At 43.1% G+C, this 19326-nt stretch overlaps 1 protein-coding gene across 1 annotated transcript in view; it reads left to right on the top strand.

Moving 5' to 3' along the window:
- Positions 1-1152, top strand: part of POLR1D (RNA polymerase I and III subunit D) — a 34084-nt gene extending 32932 nt beyond the window's left edge. The window contains exon 3 of the mRNA XM_052650018.1: positions 636-1152. Coding sequence (XP_052505978.1) covers positions 636-900 — 265 coding nt within the window. The 3' untranslated portion in view covers positions 901-1152. The remainder of the gene's footprint in view (positions 1-635) is intronic.
- The last annotated feature ends 18174 nt before the right edge of the window (positions 1153-19326 follow it).

Raw genomic sequence — 19326 nt, 5'->3', positions numbered from 1 at the left:
AACGTGTGGCCAGAGCTCCCTGGCAGAGCAGGCTCTGAAACAGAAAGTCCTCAATTAGAATCTGAGTTTTTCAGAGGGTAAAAGGTGGTTTTAATAGACTCTTTAGATGATTATTTTTTCATTTCTGGAGTAGATCATGTAGGTCCAGTATTCAGGGTATAGCAGGAGATAATTTTTTTGTTCCTCAGGGAGGGACTTACCCTTATTCTTGGATATTGAAAAGCGGGCCACCACAAACATAAATCTGCATTTTGAGTCAATGCCTAGTCAAAGCAGGCATTATGGTAAAGGGGATAAATGACTCAGGAATTTAAAAAAAGGAATTAAATGACTCAGGTGATGTGTGTTGTGGTCAGTACCTATACACACATTTTGTGTATTCCTTGGCTTAATTAGTCTCAGCCAGGAAGACAGGGTCAAGGTCTTCAGACAGGGTCCAGCCACTCTGGGAATTCTCAGTGTCCTGGGGTTTTCCCCCTTGTACTCGGAGTTTACACTAGGTGGCATGCAAGGAAAGCTGAACAAATTCAGAAACTTGACTCCGGGGAAGCAAGATTCTTTGGCACAGGCCCTGATGGGAGGGTTCGGCTCTGGAGTCCACATTTGATTTGTGGTTGTTCTCTCTTTGCCCCCAGGATGAAGTGTCCTCTTGCCGGGACAAATAAAAGATTTCTAATTAACACAATTAAGAACACCCTGCCTTCCCACAAAGAGCAAGACCACGAACAAAAAGAGGACAGCAAGGAACCGGCGAAAAGCCAGAGCCAGAAGGAGGAAGGGCGCCAGAAGCACCGGTCTCACCCGTACAAGCACAGCGTCCACGCCCGGCGCTCTCCACCCGGGAAGCGGGGGAAGCGGGGCGGCCATGAGAAGTCGCACACGCGGTCCAGCAAGCGGTGAGGGGGGGGCCCGGGGCCCAGCGAGACCCTCCCAGCGCCCGGGCCTGGGGTGGTGCGGAGACACCAGGACGGGTTTACAGCAGGGCCTCAGTCCTGACGGCGGACAGTCACCCGAGGCTCCACGATGGAAGGAGCACAGCCACGTCCCGGCAGGTTTAAGCGGCTTCGGCAGTGTAATATACATTTGTCTGGGTTTTCTTCTGTCTTGTTTGGAAGTTGGTTTCAAAATAAATCTAGAATTTACAAGTTTTCGGAGATTATTAAAACTAGTTCCAGTTTTTGTTTTTGTTTTTTGATGTGCTGCACTTGTGGTCTTTTCTCGGAATTTCTCAAAACAGAAAGATAGTTGTCGATCCTGTACTTTTTAGGGGTGACGATTTCAGAAACCTGGCCAGTGGCCATATTTATGAAAAGCTGTAGCCCTTGTTTACCCGGAAATTCTTGAGAGCTCTGTACCTGTTAACCTTTAAACGAACAACGTAGGAAAATCTCAAAATCCTTTTGAATTTAGCGCCTCACCCCTCCCCCACTAATAACCAGGGGTTAAAAAACTGTCCCTCTTCTTTCCTTGTGCATTTTCAAACTCATTCCTGAGATAGAACACTTTTTCTGTATTTCATTTTGGGGGGAATATGTACGTTTTAAGTGGTGCTTTTAAAAGAACCTTCAAAAGTTAAAATTACTATTATTTTTGTGCTATGTCTTATTTAGCTAAAGACCTACGATGCCATTCTTAGCTGTTGTACAGTTGTTTCAGAAATCTGGATTTTAAATAAAAGTGTTTACAATGCCTTTCTTCTGTTTTTTCAATATCAGTGTGGCTCTGTTTTTAACATACAATTATCATTACTCACACCTGTATTTTTCCTTTTATACTCAGAAAAATGTCACCAAGCACGCTCTTCCCCCATCCGTGAAAGGAAGAAGAATCTGTTCACACCACCCACCACCTCCCAAAGCATCCGAGCTTATGCCTGGCTGCTCCCAGATAATCACTTGATGCAGCCCTGCTCCCTGCTTCCCAGCAGCAGAAAAAAACCCTTTCTAAGTGCTAGAAAGGAGACCATCCGCAAAGTCAGCTTCAGGGTGTTGAACGGACCCACTCTGCCCCTACCGCAGAGCTGCCCACCACACCTGTTCAGCCGGCTCTGAGCCCAAAGCTTGGGGCTCAGACCCAGAGCTTCTGCACAGCCCTGTTCCCCAAGAACCCAGCCTCACCCCCATGACTGTACAAACACCCTTTCCTCTTAAACACTGCAAAGGGACCGTTTGGTTCATACGACTTTATCCAAGTCCAATTACACATTAGCCTATATCATTTGTGCTAAATTTGAAATGTTTTATATTTAAACATCTATTAGAGACAGCACAGAGTTGTGGTTTTTAAACACTTCTAATTAAGTAAAAGTTGAACTCATTTGTCTATGTGCCCTGAATTTAGAGCACACTGGCAAGCTCATTATTCTGAAAAAGGGGATGATTGTGATAAGCATATTCTTCCCCTCAACAGTAAAGGAAGTGCTTTAGCCTCATCACACTCACCTCTCAGCCAACTGTGTTAAAGGACAAGCATTCCTCAAAACCATTTTCCCCTTAAAAACCTCCACCCCACTTCTGAAATTTTTATTAGAGTCTTTAAAACTTTCATCAGGGCTTCCCAGGTGACTCAGTGGGTAAAGAATCCACCTGCAATGCAGGAGATGCAGGTTTGATCCCTGGGTCGGGAAGATCCCCTGGAGAAGGGCATGGCAACCCACTCCAGTGTTCTTGCCTGGAGAATCCCATGGGCAGAGGAGCCTGGAGGGCTACAGTCCATGGGGTCGAAAAAGAGACACAACTAAGTGACTAACACTTTCACTTTTCACTTCTCTCTGAAAAACCTGTACACCTGTGCTTTGACTTCTGATGGGCAAACTAGATCTCAGAGCTGAGAGGTTGTTCCTGGGTTATAATCCTAACTTTGGCTTGAATAAAATTTTTCATTTCTTTTTTAGATTGATTTTTAAATTTTTTTTAATTTATTTTTAATTGGAGGATAATTCTTTACAATACTGTGTTGGCTTCTTCTATACAACAACATTGTATCAGCTGTAAGTATATATGTATGTCCCCTCCCTCTTGAACCTCCCTGTCACCCCCTACACCATTCCAGATTGTTGACAACAGGCATACAATGCAATTCAACTGCAATTTTAAAACCAAACAAGTTTCCTCTAAAATTTAGATGGAACTCCAAAAGACCTAGAGTAACCAAAACCATTTTGAAAAAAAAAAAAAAAATGCTGGAGGACTTGCTCTGTCTCACTTCGAGGCTTATTATAAATTTACAGTAATTTGGAGAATGTGGCATTGACATCAAGATGGACAAATAGATCACTGGAACAGATGGAGAGTCCAGAAAACGACAGTACATGTATGTTACAATGACTTTTGACAAAAGCGAAAAAGTAAGTTGGTAGTGGGTGGACTTCCAGGATAACAGGATGAGGACTTCTGCAGAGGGCCTCCCAGTGAAAACTGTCTTGAGAAACAGTTAAAGTCTCCAGAAATGAGACTAAGGGTACTGCAGCACATATATATTTTTTTATAAGTTAACAAAGATATAGTAACAGTGATAGTCTGGGTTTTTAATCACACCCACTCCCTCCCCACTCCCAGCCCAGTGGCACAGAAACCCCACTCCAGACTTGCGTGGCCCAGAACACAAATCTCGCTCTGCCCCCAGCATGTAGGCTGTTCTCCCAGAGGGCAGGATGCCAGCATTTCTCATCATGTCCCCAGACACCCATTGTTGAGACAGTTCTGAGCAAGAGTGGCCAGGAGATGAGGCTGCCTCCTCCCATCTGGTTCCCACTGGGACAGAGGCTCTATCTTGAGTCACAAAGCCTCTGGGAGCTCTGAAGCCCCAATTACCCTCGCCCCAGCTTATGAGACAGTGGTTCCACATCAAGAAGACCTGAAGCCACTGCACCCACCTCTGCCTCCTGCTCAGTTCCTAAGGTGGGAGTATAACTCAGATAGAAGCTCATCACTGTCCATATACCACTTCCCAGTTCCAGAGCTCTGGCTCAGAGATTTTTCTGGAGGAGGAAGCAGGCTATAAAACAGATAGCTCCTAGCCTCTTCCCAAAGAAACTGACTTTGTTTGCCAAAGAACATGGAGAAGTTCGCATAATGATGCATTCAAAAACAGTGGAGATTGTGGTGAGAAATAAGAGGATATTGGTAGATTTGTTGAAGACAGAGGCTAAACTGAAGACTTTGTTTGCAGTAGAGAACTTGGGGTGGGAGCGGGGCACTGGGAGTAGCTCTCCTAGGATAATAACAAATATCAAACACTGATCTCAGAAACTATTTGACTGGTTTAGTCTCCGGAACAACTGATGCCCTAGAGCATTGTTGAAAACAATAGAGCAATTATCCTACAAGTTGTGGAGCTTAACAGCTAGATGTGATCAGGGGAAAAGATAGCCGAAAAGAAGCCCTGCCAATGCACTGTCATCCAGGGCAGCTGGGCACACTCAAGGCTGCATACCATTGGTTGAGAAGCAACATCAAAGGTTTAACACTCCATGTGTTTGTGTAAAATAGACTTCTCTGAAATAAAAGTCACTAAACAAGCAATGGAGAAGGAAATGGCAACCCACTCCAGTATTCTTGCCTGGAGAATCCCATGGACGGAGGAGCCTGGTGGGCTACAGTCCACAGGGTCACCAAGAGTCGGACACAACTGAGTGACTTCACTTCACTTTCACTTAAACAAGCAATCAAGTAAATGGAAGGGGGGACCAGAACCCAGAATTTCTATCCTAAACTATCTAAAATGTCCAATTTCCAACAAAATGTATGAGACATACAAAGAAACAGAAAAACATGACTTACACATGGGGAGGTAGGGGGGGTGGGCGGTGGAAGCCGACAACACAAATTGCCTGTGAGAGTGACCAGATGTTGGATTTAACAGTTAATGGAGACTTCAAGTAGTTATAAATACTGTATGTTCAAATAACTAGTGGAAACCATGGTTTATAAAATAAAGGAAGGTATGCTGACAATGTTACATCAAATAGCTAGTATCAGTAAAGAGATACAAACTTTTATAGAACCAAATAAAAATTCTGGACTTAAAAAGTACAATTGAAATGAAAAATTAACTAGAGAAGCCCAAATTCTAGCAGAACAATTTACAAACCTGAAGTTGACAGAGACTTGGCAAGCCAAAGAACAAAGAGAAAAAAAAAGAATGAAGAAAAAGGAACAGAGCCTCAAGAAATGAGGAATGCCATTAAGTACATCAAGATACATGTAAGAGAAATATCAGAAAAGAAGGAGAAAGGAAAAATATGTGAAGAAAAAATGGTTGAAATCATTCCTAATTTATTGAAAACACTAATCTACACGTTCAGAAAGCTCCACAAATTCCACAAAGAAATCCACAAATAGATATGTGACAGTTTGGGAAAAAAAAAAAAAAGCAAATACAAGGTGAAAATCTTGAAGTGGCAAGAGAAAAAAGGCTTTCCATTTGTAAGAAATTCAATGAAGATTAGCGATTTACTTCTCATCAGCAACAGTGGAGGGCAAAAGGCAGTGGGATAACATAATCCAAAGGGAAAAAAAACCCTGTCAATCAAGAGTCTGATATAGCAAAGCTATCTTTTAAAAAACACACACACACAAAAAGAAGACAAAACAAAGACATTAGCCAATAAACAAAAACTTAGGATGGTCGGAGGATCTAAATCTTGGCCAGAATAAAAATTTTCAAGTAACTCAAAGGAAAAAAATTGAGAGAGTTTGTTTTTGGCACACACACCATAATTTTTTCACCACAAGCAGTGATCTCAGAGGGTAATTTGAATTCACATAAATACATGAGCACTGGTAAATGTCACATAAACCAAGTAGAGAGAGCTTCACCTATTTTAACTGAAAAGTCTCAGTAAAAATGAAGGTAGTGCATCTCAAATGGAAAAGTTACAAAACTAACACATGACACATGAAACTGTGCTATTTTTATAAATCCAATATTAAAACTTTTGTTGGGCTGGGGGGAGAGGTTATTTCAGGTAACTGAGAATTAGATGCATACTTTGTAACAGAGTGAATACTTTCTTATTCTGAGAATTGTTATGTTCTTAAATGGTTTGAAAAAATAAGACAACTGAGAGTATGAAAGAGAGACCATGTGTGGCCTAGAGTCTAAAATATTTATATAGCTCTTTACAGAAACCATTTGCCAACCTCCATTTAAACATTTTAACTTAAAATATGTATATATACATTTGTTCACTAATACATATATAAGGGGGCTTCTCAGGTGGCTCAGTGGTAAAGCATATTCCTTCAGTGTAGGAGACATGGGTTTGATTTGTGCATTAGGAAGATTCCCTGGAGAAGGAAATGGCAACCCACTTCAGTATTCTTGCCTGGGAAATCCCATGGACAGAGGAGCCTGGCAGGCTACAGTCCATGGGGTCACAAAAGAGACACGACTTTATGTAATTATAAAATATAGTAAAAATACATCTTTATTCTCCTTTCTTAAATTATTTGAAAAGCAATTGTATGAAACAATATGTATTTTTGTTTTGGGGGGGGATTTTTTGGCAGGGGTGGTAGATTTTATTTTTTAATTATTTTTTTAAATATAAATTTATTTATTTTAATTGGAGGTTAATTACTTTACAATATTGAAACAATGTATATTTTTGATCCTGTAACATATAGAAGTGTAATAATTTTGCCAATAACAACATAGAGGAGGTGAGTGAGCACAAAGCTAGATTGACCTAAAACAGCAACATAAGAGTTGTTCTTGAATTCATAAGAATGAATCAAGAGAATCTGAAATGATCAGTGGGAAGGTTGATATAACAAAAGCTATAAATACACTTTTAGTTGGCACCAGTGCCACTTGCTCAGTTTTGAGCACCAGACCAGGCAAACTTGGTCCCCAGAGCCGTAAAATGATGGGGCATCAGGGGAGGCCTGAGAATGGGCATTTGCAGCCACTCGAAGGTAAAGTGGACCAGCACACACTCACCCATTCATTCCTGCAGGTCCCTGAAAGCCCTGTACCTGTCCTGGGAAGAGACATCTTACATAAACTGGGGGCTACTCTCCACAATGGGAGACAAGCTAGAGTCTGGGGTCCCCATAGACAAGGGGCACAAGATAATGAATGACATGGATGGCTGAGGACAAACCTCCCCAGATAGAGTGAGTCCACCGCCCTGAAGTGAAGCTCAAGGTCTGGGACCAGGGACGGATGGGATGAGCTGTCAGAGCAAGTCCGGTAATAGTCCATCTAAAACCCAGACACACATGGCCCAAGAGAAAACAGTACCCTTGCCATCAGGGGGCCTTGTTGGGCACTGCCTGCCCCTGTACAAGACCTGATTGGCTAGGGCCTTATCCAACCATCCAATCGGCCAGTAACACCCTCACTCTTCGCATAAAGAGACCCAGTGGGGAACACAGGATGGTGCAGGTTGTTCTGTGGTTGTTTAGTCGTTGTTAAGTCATGCCCAGCTCTTTGGGACTCCATAGACTGTAGCCCACCAGGCTCCTCTGTCCATGAAATTTCCCAGGCAAGAATCCTGGAATGGGTTGCCATTTCCTTCTCTGGGGTATCTTTCTGATCCAGGGATTGAACCGAGTCTCCTGGATCTCCTGCATTGGCAGGCGGATTCTTTATCGCTGCACCACCAGGGAAGCCCCACAGGACCTCAGGGCGGTAATGAAGCCCCTGAAGATACACATCCAACAGTCCCTAATCCCTACACCCTACTGGCCACTCTCCATCCACCAGGACCTGGTATTCTGGGTTAAGATTTATAAGCCTTCTGGGGCTTCCCTGGCAGTCCAGTGGTTAAAACTTTACCTTCAGATGCAGGGGTTGCAAGTTTGATTCCTGGCGGGGGAACTAAGATCCCAAAATGCCTCTCGAACAAAAAAGAAAAAAAAAAAACACTGAAAAAAACAGATGCAATATTGTAACAAATTCAATAAAGACTTTAAAGATGATCCACATCCCCACCAGAAAAAAAATCTTTTAAAAAAGCACTTCAAAGAAAAAAAACAAAGATACACCTCCTATATTCCATTTGCCCCGAAGTCACATGGAATTTTTGCTTTTGAGTGGCAGGACCCAAAGACACAACAAAAACAATACTTCCAGACAGTACTGCTCTGAGAATTCAAAAATTCCCCCATCATCTTTGGGGAAACAGCTAAAGGCCTAAAAGATCTACATCTGAAGGAGGGATCCCCTCCTCCAAAATATAGACGACAGTCTGATCGCCAGGCCTACTAAAAAGGCTTCCGATTAAAAATACTGTAACCACTTCCAAACCACCTAGCCAATAAAGTGTATGAAGTGTCCAAGAAAAGGGTTTGGATATCACAAACCAGAATCACCCCCCTGGCAGCATTCTCAACAGAAGGTTAGGGAAGTCCACCTTAGGAGAGGGGAAACATATGTAGCCTCACCCCTCCTAGAATAAGAAGACTTCTTGAGGGTCTCCTGAAGGTGATGGCACCTGGATCCCCAGCCCTAGTCTAGTAGCTAAGCCTCTACTTGAAATGGTGAAAGGAAAGGATGATGATCCTTCTAAATGGAAACCAGAATTCAAAGGGGCCTTTCAAGAATTGAAACAGCAATTCCTTCAGGCCCCCATCCTGGCCCTCCCAGACTGAGCTACTTCAACAGAGATCCGGGAGGCCGGCAGCGGCCAGTTAATGACCACAGACGATACCTCTTTCCCCAGCTGCAGCTTGTCAAGCATAAGGGAGGCTCATCAAAGAACTCACTCCAGGAGGGAAGGCCTATATCATTGGTTAACAGGGTCACGGTAACTCCTGGCATGAAAGTTATAATCAGTGGGATTGTCGAAACACGCCTAACTGTCCCTCTCCACCAAAGGCCCAGATAAGGACCATTCAGATCAGGGGGACATACCCTGGAGAAGACTGACATACTGATCTCATGCTGAGGACAGCTGGCAATTTCAGGTATCTCTTGGTGCTAGAAAACACATTTTTTGAGTGGATAGAATTCCCCGCTAGAACTGAAACAGCAGCTGAAGCAGCTAAGGCCGTAGTAAGAGAGATAATCCCCAGGTTTGGGCTCCCAGGATCCCTACAACAAATGATGGTCCAGGACTTGTATCTCAAGTGACAAAGAGGATGACTGGACCTTCCTCTCAGCCCAGAGACCTCAATCAAAAGAGAAAATAGATCAAATCAGATCTGGAAACAGGTGTTAGCCAAGCTGTATCAGGAAACTCTGCCCTACTGCACATGCAGTCAGCTCCAGGTTAAGTGCCCTTGAACTTGGTGGGAAATGAATTCCCATTTCCACAGCTGGAGAGAAAAGACACCTCAGTCCCCTTGAAATGGAACAACTCAAGTGTGCCCTCCAGTTAGGAGCAACCAGGAAAGCTCTCATGGAATATGGGACCCAGCTGCTGCTTGCACTCACTGACCCAGCTCCGGCCTTCCAGCCAGGAGCCTAGGTGCATCCGAAAACCTGGAAAACCAGCATCCCACAAGCCCTGCTCACCCCTAAGTGGAGCAGATGCCACCCAGTGACCCTCACCACCCTCCCCACTCTGAAGTCTCAGGGGCTACTCCACGGGGACGCTATACTCTAGTGAAGAGGCCCCCAAGCCCCAACCTCCGGAGAAACAAGCTGGGGCCATGGGCCCCTTGACTGCTCACGTGAACCATGCTCTGACCTGGAGCTTCTTTTCTGAAAAACCACCAAAATGGGCCAGGGACACTCAGGTGCATCTAGCCCAAAGACCTGGAGTCCTGCCTTTTCAGGAGAATGTGACAGGTAACCACTGTTCTCCTGTTGATGTCTGAGCATGTATCTTAAACCATCTCCTTTGTCTCCAAGAGGTTAGACAAATGGGAAAGGAGGGATTCATCACCAGCAAAGCCCAATGCACAATTCCAGGAGAATAAAAGCAGAATCTGGGTAATAAAATCAAGTCTGACCTTTTCTTCTTTTCCTTGGTGCTGAGTCTAGTGTTGCTGGCTCACAGGCAGCCGCGGACAGAGACCTCGAACCCGGCACTTCAGACCAGGGTTCCTGATGGGTAGTGGCTGCACTTACACCTGGGCTCAGGGCTGTGTGCAGAGAGCCCCGCCCCCTCGCTGCTGACCGGGACCCTATAAAGCAGCCCCGCCCACAGCCTACAGGCGAGCCTGTGCTCTGGACCGGGAGCTCACACCTCTCTGTTCTCTGATCAGGGAATAAAGCTTTCCTTTGCTTCCGAATCTAACTCAGTCTCGTTCTGTTGACTCAAACAACACCAGGCAGGCGGCCCTCCTTGGGGCCATCTCGGAAGGGTCAGTGACACGTAGACTGCTCTTCCCACCTGGCAGCAGAGAGGAAGCGCCCTCCCTTCCACTTCTAGGGTGGTGTGAGATGAAGCCAGCTAAAACAAAATTTAAATAAGTACCAAAGTCTCATAATATAATACCACAAAGTTCCAGATTGCAGTAATAAATTACTCGTTATATCAAGAACCAGGAAGATCTCAAACTGAATGAAAAAGACAATCAATAGAGGACAATATCAAGATACCATCAGTAATAGAATTCTCACACAGACGTGAAGCAAACATAAAAATGCCTCAATGATTATAAGCACCCTGATAGTGAATAAGAAAATAGAGCGGCTCAGCAGAGAAATAGAAGATATAAGCAAAAACCAAATAGAAATTACAATAACCAAATTAAAAACTCAATAGAAGGGCTCTACAGCTGAGTGGAAAACCCAGATGAAAAAATCAGTGAACCGACAGATAGAAATTACCCAAACAGAACAACAGAGAGAAAATTCTGAGGTGAAGAAATGAATCACCAACATATTGCTGGTGGGAATGAAGAATGATTTGGCATTTATATATATATATATATATATATATATATATATATATATATATAACATGCAACTGCCATATAGCCCAGTGATTACATTTCTAGGTATTTAGCCTAGAGAAATGAAAACTTATGTTCTCACAAAAACCTGTACAAAAATATTTATAGCAGCTTTATTCATAACAGGGGCTTCCCTGGTGGCTCAGATGGTAAAGAATTTGACTGCAGTGTGGGAGACCCAGGTTCAATCCCTGGGTTGGAAAGATCCCCTGGAGAAGGGAATGGCAGTATTCTTGCTTGAAGAAGCCCATGGACATAGGACCCTGGCAGGCTGACGTCTATAGGGTCGCAAAGAGTCGGACACGACTGAACGACTTTCACTTCATTTACTCATAACAAGCAACAATAAGAACAGATGTCCTCCAATGAGTGAATGGTCAAACAAAAGGCAGTACATCCACACCATGAAACACTACCCAGCAATGGACAAGAGCAAACTGTAGACACATACCCTGGTTGAATCTCCAAGGAATTATGAATGGAAAATCCAATCCTAAAAGGTTGCATATTATGCCACTTATGCAACATTCTTGAAACGACAAAATTATAGGAATGGAGAATAGGTTAGTGGTTGGCAGCAGTTTTAAGGAAAGAGCGAGAGTGAGAAGGATAAAAGAGTGATGAGATATCCTTGTCGTGGTGATGGAAATGCCCTGTGCCTTCACTGGATGGATGCCCATGTCCTGGTGGTGATGATGTCCTAGAGCTTTGCAAGATGTTACCATTGGGAGAAACTGGGTAAAGGGTACAATAGAACCTCTCTGTATGAGATCTTACAACTGCATCTGAATTGATAATTACCCCAAAATGAAAAGTTTAAATGCATTTGTAAAAAACAAAACAAAACAAAAAGACAAATCACAAATTAGGAGAGGTTATTTGTACAAAACAGTATTCTTAAAGGATATTTTCATTAGATATATAATTGGGGGTTGACATTCTTTTTTCTTCAGCATTTTAAAGATGTGTGTTCACTATTTCTGACCTCACTGGTTCTGGTTAAGTCTGCAACCATTTGAATAATTTTCCTCAGTTCAGTTCAGTCCCTCAGTCATGTCCAACTCTTCGCAACCCCATGGACTGCAGCACGCCAGGCTTCCCTGTCCATCACCAACTCCTGGAGTTTACTCCTACTCATGTCCATTGAGTCAGTGATGCCATTCAACCATCTCATCCTGTTACCCTCTTCTCCTCCCGCCTTCAATCTTTCCCAGCATCAGGGTCTTTTCCAATGAGTCAGTTCTTTGCATCCAGTGGCCAAAGTATTCGAGCTTCAGCTTCAACATCAGTCCTTCCAATGAATATTCAGGACTGATCTCCTTAAGGATGGACTGGTTGGATCTCCTTGCACTCCAAGGGACTCTCAAGAGTCTTCTCCAACACCACAGTTCAAAAGCATCAGTTCTTTAGCGCTCAGCTTTCTTTATGGTCCAACTCTCACATCCATATTGCTGGAAAGACCATAGCTTTGACTATTTGGATCATTTTTGGTAAAATAATGTTTCTGCTTTTTAATATGTTGTCTAGGTTTGTCATAGCTTTTCTTTCAAGGAGCAAGCGTCTTTTAATTTCATGGCTGCAGTCACCATCTGCAGCGATTTTGGAACCCAAAAAAATAAAGTCTGACACTGTTTCCACTGTTTCCCCGTTTATTTGGGGAACCAGATGCCATAATCTTTGTGTGTGGTTTTTTTTTGTATTTTTATTTATTTTTTTAATTAAATTACTTTATTTATTTTAATTGGAGGCTAATTACTTTACAATATTGTAGTGGTTTTTGCCATACATTGACATGAATCTGCCATGGGTGTACATGTGTTCCCCATCCTGAACCCCCCTCCCACCACCCTCCCCATCCCATCCCTCAGGGTCATCCCAGTGCACCAGGATCTTTGTTTTCTGAATGCTGAGTTTTAAGCCAGGTTTTTCCACTCTCCTCTTTCACTTTCATCAAGAGGCTCTTTAGTTCCTCTTCACTTTCTGCCGTAAGGGTGGTGTCATCTGCATATCTGAGGTTACTGATATTTATCCCAGCAATCTTGATTCTAGCTTGTGCTTCATCCAGACTGGCATTTTGCATGATGTGCCCTGCATATAAGTTAAATAAGGAGGGTGACAATATAGAGCCTTGACATACTCCTTTCCCAATTTGGAACCAGTCTGTTGTTCCATGTCCACTTCTAACTGTTGCTTCTTGATCTGCATACCGATTTCTCAGGAGGCAGGTAAGAGGTTCTGATAATTTTCCTGCCTTTGAGTAAAGTGTTTTTCTCCCTATGTTTTTAAGACTTTCTCTTTGGTTTTCACAGATCTCACTGTAATGTGCCTAGATGTGGCTTCCTTTATAAATTTCTTGTTTGGGATATGCTAAATCTCTCATAATTATGAATTTATATATTTCCACAGATTTGGAAAGTTTTTTCTCACTGTTTCTTCTAATATTTCTTCTGCTTCATTCTCTCTGTTTTCTCCTTTGGAAACTCCAAGTCTATGGATATCAGACTTTTTTGTATTAGTTCATAGTCTCTGAAGCTCTATTAACATTTCTTTTTCAGTTTGTTGTTTGGTTTTTGGAGGAGGGAGGGACTCGTTTTCAGATTGAATGATCTTTTGTTTGTTTTTGGTCACTCTTCGAAGTCTTTACATAGTTGGTATTTTTAGCTTTATTGAGATATCATTGATATATGATAAGCTGCATATATGTTAAGGTATAATTTGATGTGCTTTGGGATATATTTACACCAATGAAACATCTATCAAGAAGAGAAGCAACCTATCTATCACAGTCAGAGTATTCTCATGCCCCTTCTAACCCATCACCCTACTCTCTTGGACACCCTCTGTCCATTGATACCCTTTCTATAACTATAGATTAATTTGCATTTTCAAGAAGGCAATGGCAACCCACTCCAGTACTCTTGCCTGGAAAATCCCACGGACGGAGGAGCCTGGTAGGCTGGAGTCCATGGGGTCGCTGGGAGTCGGACAGGACTGAGTGACTTTACTTTCACTTTTCACTTTCATGCATTGGAGAAGGAAATGGCAACCCACTCCAGCGTTCTTGCCTGGAGAATCCCAGGGACGGGGGAGCCTGATGGGCTGCCGTCTCTGGGGTCGCACAGAGTCGGACACGACTGAAGCGACTTAGCAGCAGCAGCAATAGCAGCATAGCGCTTCCCAGGTGGTACAGTGGTAAAAAAATCCAGTGCAGGAGACGCAAGAGATGTGACTTTGATCCCTGGGTCGGGAAGATCCCCTAAAGAAGAAAATAGCAGCCCTCTCCAATCTTCTTGCCTGGGAAATCCCATGGACAGAGGAGCCTGGCAGACTACAGTCCGTGAGATCGCAAAGAGTTGGACACGACTGAGCAACAGAGCTTGCACACACATGCACACGAGAAGTCCCTAAAGCTTGGGGCTGGCCTGATAATGTTACCACAGAAGGAATGTCATGATGACTTCCTCCACTGCACTAACCTGGAGATGCCTCTCCACAGCCCAGTATTAGGAACATCTCAGGGAAAGGGGAGAAGATGGCTCCCAGGGGACTGGCAATCTTGAAGGGAAACGGCAGGTGCGGTTTTGTGCAGGATCAACTTAGCTAAGCTAGAGCTGAGTTTCCCAGAATCTCCTTTCTGTATGGTTTTGTTAAGATTGGCTGCAGGGAAGTAGCCCCCTTGAAGCCCAAGATGGAGGGGCCTGCGCGTGGCTGCCGATGTACAGGCCTCCTTCTCTACAGGGGTGGGGTGTGGGGGCCGTGGCTGAGCCTATGGCTCCCCCAGCTCCTCTGAGCTCCAGGCAAGAGCCAGATACAGCTCGGTAAGGAGAAGGCCAGCTTCTTCCATGGGTGTCCCAGGCTGCCTGGGTGAGGGACAGGCACAGGTCCAGGTTGTCTTCATGGGTTCTAGTTGGTTCTTGCAGGTCTGGCTTGCCTCTCTGTCCTTTTTCACATCTGGGTTTTTCCCTGACTGCCAGCCCTGCTGGCCTACAGCAAAGTTATGCCCACCACAGAGTCAAGCTTCCCATGGACACTTCACCAGTTCCCACCACTATAAAACATCCAGTGCCCACAAAAGTCTTTTATTCCACATCACTCGTCACGGCTCTGCATCCTAAAATGAACCCTGAGTGATATCGCCTGGCAGGCTGCAGTGACCCTATCTGATTGACAGAAGGGAAGGACCTTTTTCATTGCTTTGGAAAACAAAATTCCAAGTGATGAGCTTACTTAAAAAATTTACAGAGCTCTCAGTAAATAAGTGGACAATTCCTTATTGTTAGAATTTTCTCCCAGGAAGCAACTCTTAAGAACCTCAAACTGAAATCTGACACATATTTCTTGATAAACATAGCTTATAGGAATTCCTTTAAATACTTTGCAAAAACTCTAAACTTTTAGAAAAATAAAAGAAGTCAACCTCCAATCAAAGTATAACATTAACCTCAAATTATTTCTATTTAGCTATATCCTCCCCCCACCCTGCCTTTTACAAAGCCACTTGAGAAATTCCATTTGACAAGGGATATTATTACAGTTTGTAATGCCCAACATCAGGGCAAGACTTTTTTTCCTCTTTTGTAAAATCAATTTGAGTTATTTACAATGAACTTAAAAACCATGAACTTTAATGAAAAAGCTTGACAGGTTTGATGTATGATAGACTAAAGTTACCAAAAAAAAATTTTTTTTTTCTTTTTTTGGCCATGGAATAAAAACATGGGTCTAGCCACTCGGTCTCGTCTCATAGAGCAGTGAAACAGAGTTGCCTGGTGATTATAAAATTTCTACAGAAAACTAGTTAACAAAAGAGATGTAAATGTTTTTCCATCAATGGAATAATGTAGCCAGAGGGGCCTTTGTTTCTCCCCAACAAATAGAATCAGTTTTTGTGTGTTTGTCTGCAAGCTAGTTACTGATTACATTAAGTCATTTATTCTGTCCAAGCAGTTTCTTATAATTATTTTTCAGGAGAACCACAAAATAGATAGGTACAGCATACTCTCGCCAAACACTGGATTCTGGCCACAGATGGCTTGACTTAAGTGATGTTGTCCAACACATTCCTTCAGGCCTTCCTTTGCGGTTGCACCCCAGCTCCTTGTTTTGTTAATGACTTTGCAGTAGTTGTAAGCAGTTTCTCAAATGTAACCTTCAGCCCAGTGTTTACTTTGACCACTGGCTGTTGATTTAGAAGGAACTCTTTTTTCAAAGAAAATCCCTCCACTTTTCCTGTGCCTACAGGCAAGGCAGAATAATTGTCATGGCACCCGGCCCCATGCGTTTAGAGCTTTGAAATGATCACAAAATTACTTTTCCCCTTTCATTTATTTTCCTCTTAAATCCTGTTTTACAGTAATCATTCAAATGACTTCAATACATGGTCAGCCAAATAATGGCTTTAGGAGGCTGGCTATTTTAACTAGCAAGGACTAAATAGCCACTAGTACAAACCTTTTAAAAAGTATTTGTTTAATGAGCATGAAATGTCTAGAATATGAATGCAAATACATCAGAAATGCAATCACACTTTTTCTAAAAACCTTTTATGCAAAAAAAAAAGTAGATTTTATTCCTTACTTGTAACTTCCTTAAAGATTGTATTTGTAAATGTCTCCACATGAAATAAAAAGGAAAAGAATAGGGCAAGGAAAGGAAAACATCTTTTAGAATTGTTAGAGATATCTACCTAGTGACTTACTACTTAATATTAAATTATTGACTTCACAATATACATATCAAATTAGTTCCTTAGCTGAGGGAATCTCTACACCCTGTGTTCTATCCCTTTCATAAATTCTTTGACTCTGTTAAGTATCTTTATGACATGTCATTCATTGAGATTAATATTTAAACTACAGAAAGAATAAAACTTGGCTCACTCTAAATTTGTTAGACTTTTCCTTAAACTTGGTAATTTCTGTTCAACAGTCCTTCCCTCCCCAAACTATGACAGCATGCTGTGCTGTGCTAAGTTGCTTCAGCCATGTCCGGCTCTTTGCGACCCTACAGACTGTGGCCCGCCAGGCTCCTCTGTCTAGGGCATTCTCCAGGCAAGAATGCTGGAGTGGGTTGCCATGCCTTCTCTAGGTGATCTTCCTGACCCAGGGATGGAAACTGCATCTCTTTCATCTCCTGCACTGGCAGGCAGATTCTTTACCACTAGTGCCACCTGGGAAGCATGACAACAACCAGTTCAGTTCAGTTACTCAGTTATGCCTGACTCTTTGCAACCCCATGGACTGCAGCACGCCAGGCTTCCCTGTCCATCACAAACTCCTGGAGCTTACTCAAACTCATGTCCATCGAGTCGGTGATGCCATCCAACCATCTCATCCTCTGTCATCCCCTTCTCCTCCTGCCTTCAACCTTTCCCATCATCAGAGTCTTTTCCAGTTAGTCAGCTCTTCGCATCAGGTGCCCAAAGACAGATAGATCCTGGGTGAGAACATGCCTCCTGGCTGGGCTTGGGTGAAGATGGGCTCAGGGAGCCCTTTAATTGCTGAATTGACTCACAAGTGCTATGGTGTCCAAGAAGCTGGTAAAGCTAGAAATACTCAGATATAGTCAGAAGGAATTTAAATAATTGATTAACTTTGTCATTTAAAAAATGTATTAAAAATTTTGGGGGTCTAAGATAACAAATTTGTGAAACGTTTCATATTTTTTATGTGTGTACATACAGCTGAGTCATATTGTTGTACAGCAAAAGCTAATACAACACTATAAAGCTACTTCAATTAAAACATAAAGTTAAAAAAATTGGGAGGGGGATAACTGCTTTGTTTGGAAAATGTCCAGATGTAGGAAAAATGCTAGAACTAGAAAATCACCATTTGGCAGTAATCATTTCAGTTAAGAATCATCAACTGCTAAAATTTGTGGACGAAAACAACATGAGAAAAAAAGATATCTGCACAGTTTCAACATATCTTTGCCCATGTTGTTATTGTTCAGTTGCTAAGTTGTGTCTGACTCTTTGAGACCCCAAGGACTGCAGCATACCAGGCTCCCCTGTCCTTCACTATCTCCCAGAGTTTGCACAAATTCACATCCACTGAGTCAGTGATGCCGCCCAACCATCAACCATCTCATCCTTTGTCAACCCCTTCTCCTCCTGCCTTCAATCTTTCCCAGCAAAAGGGTCTTTTCCAATGAGTAGAGCCACTGCATCAGGTGGCCAAAGTATTGGCGCTTCAGCAACAGTCCTTCTAATGAATATTCGGGGTTGATTTCCTTCAAGATTGACTGGTTTGATCTCCCTGCTGTCCAAGGGACTCTCAAGAATCTTCTCTAGCACCACAAATCGAAAGCATCAATTCTTCAGCACACAGCCTTCTTTATGGTCCAACTCTCACAGCCGTACATGACTACTGGAAAAACCATAGCTTAGACTGTATATCTCCCCCGTAGGCTACATTACAAATGAGGAAAAGAGTTATATTCCAGTGGAAAAGCCTGGCCTCACTGAAGACAGTTCTTTTGCCTCTTTCCTGTTTGCCCATTTCCATTCCCCTCTAACCTTGAAAGAGCCTAATTAACCTGTTGATACTTTCCTACATAAAAGGAAGAATAAAGAATTAAGTAGTTACAGAATGACTAGCTCTCTCCCCTCAAGAGCACTCTTAGCAATCCTGCAGGCAGATCCCATGGGCGAGATCACTTGGGAAGACAGAGTCAGCCAGTGTGCTCACAGTGGACAAGGGTGCAGAACCCCACCTCCTGCCTCGATGACCACTAAGATTCTTAACCCTTTAAAACCTGTCGTGGCTGGGACTTCCCTCATGGTCCAGTGGTTAAGAATCTTCCTCGCGACGCAGGGGAGGTAGGTTCCATCCCTGGTCAGGGCAGTAAGATCCCATATGCCACAGAAGCCCGCCAGACACAACTAGACAGTCTGGACATTGCAACCGGGACCCCATGTGGCAAAATAAATAAATATCAAAATAAATACTGCATGGCTGAGCAGAAACCTTGGAGATGGTCTCAGGACATGAGTTCACCTTCTCACTAGCTTGATGACTTTTCTAATTAAAGCACCTTTCCTTTCTGTTGACACCCGCCTCTCCAGTTACTGGATTTTGAGCTGTGAGCAGCCGAACCTGAGTTCCGTAACATCACCACTTGAATCAGAGGTCCAGGTTAACTTTATGAATCAGGGAACAAAGCAACACATGTGCTTCCAAGGACACACACAAGTTTTCTGGCACAAGTGTGTAACTGAATCTGATCACGGAGAAACATCAGAAACATCCAGATTGGAGGATGTTCTACAAAACAGCTGCCTTGTATTCATCAGAAGAGCCATGAAAGACTGACTGGCTGGAGGGTTCCTGATTAAAGCTGACCAAATAGACATGGTGACTAAATGCAACTCACTGTGGAAATGGCCATCTGAGTCTGACAGAGGGGACGCAAAGTTCAGAGATTCAGAGGCTGGCCTACAACATCAGTTTATAATGTGACCCATCTATGG

The sequence above is a fragment of the Budorcas taxicolor genome, chromosome 12 (assembly GCF_023091745.1).
Source record: "Budorcas taxicolor isolate Tak-1 chromosome 12, Takin1.1, whole genome shotgun sequence".
In the NCBI taxonomy this organism is placed as follows: domain Eukaryota; kingdom Metazoa; phylum Chordata; class Mammalia; order Artiodactyla; family Bovidae; genus Budorcas; species Budorcas taxicolor.
This window is presented reverse-complemented; position numbering and strand designations above follow the sequence as displayed.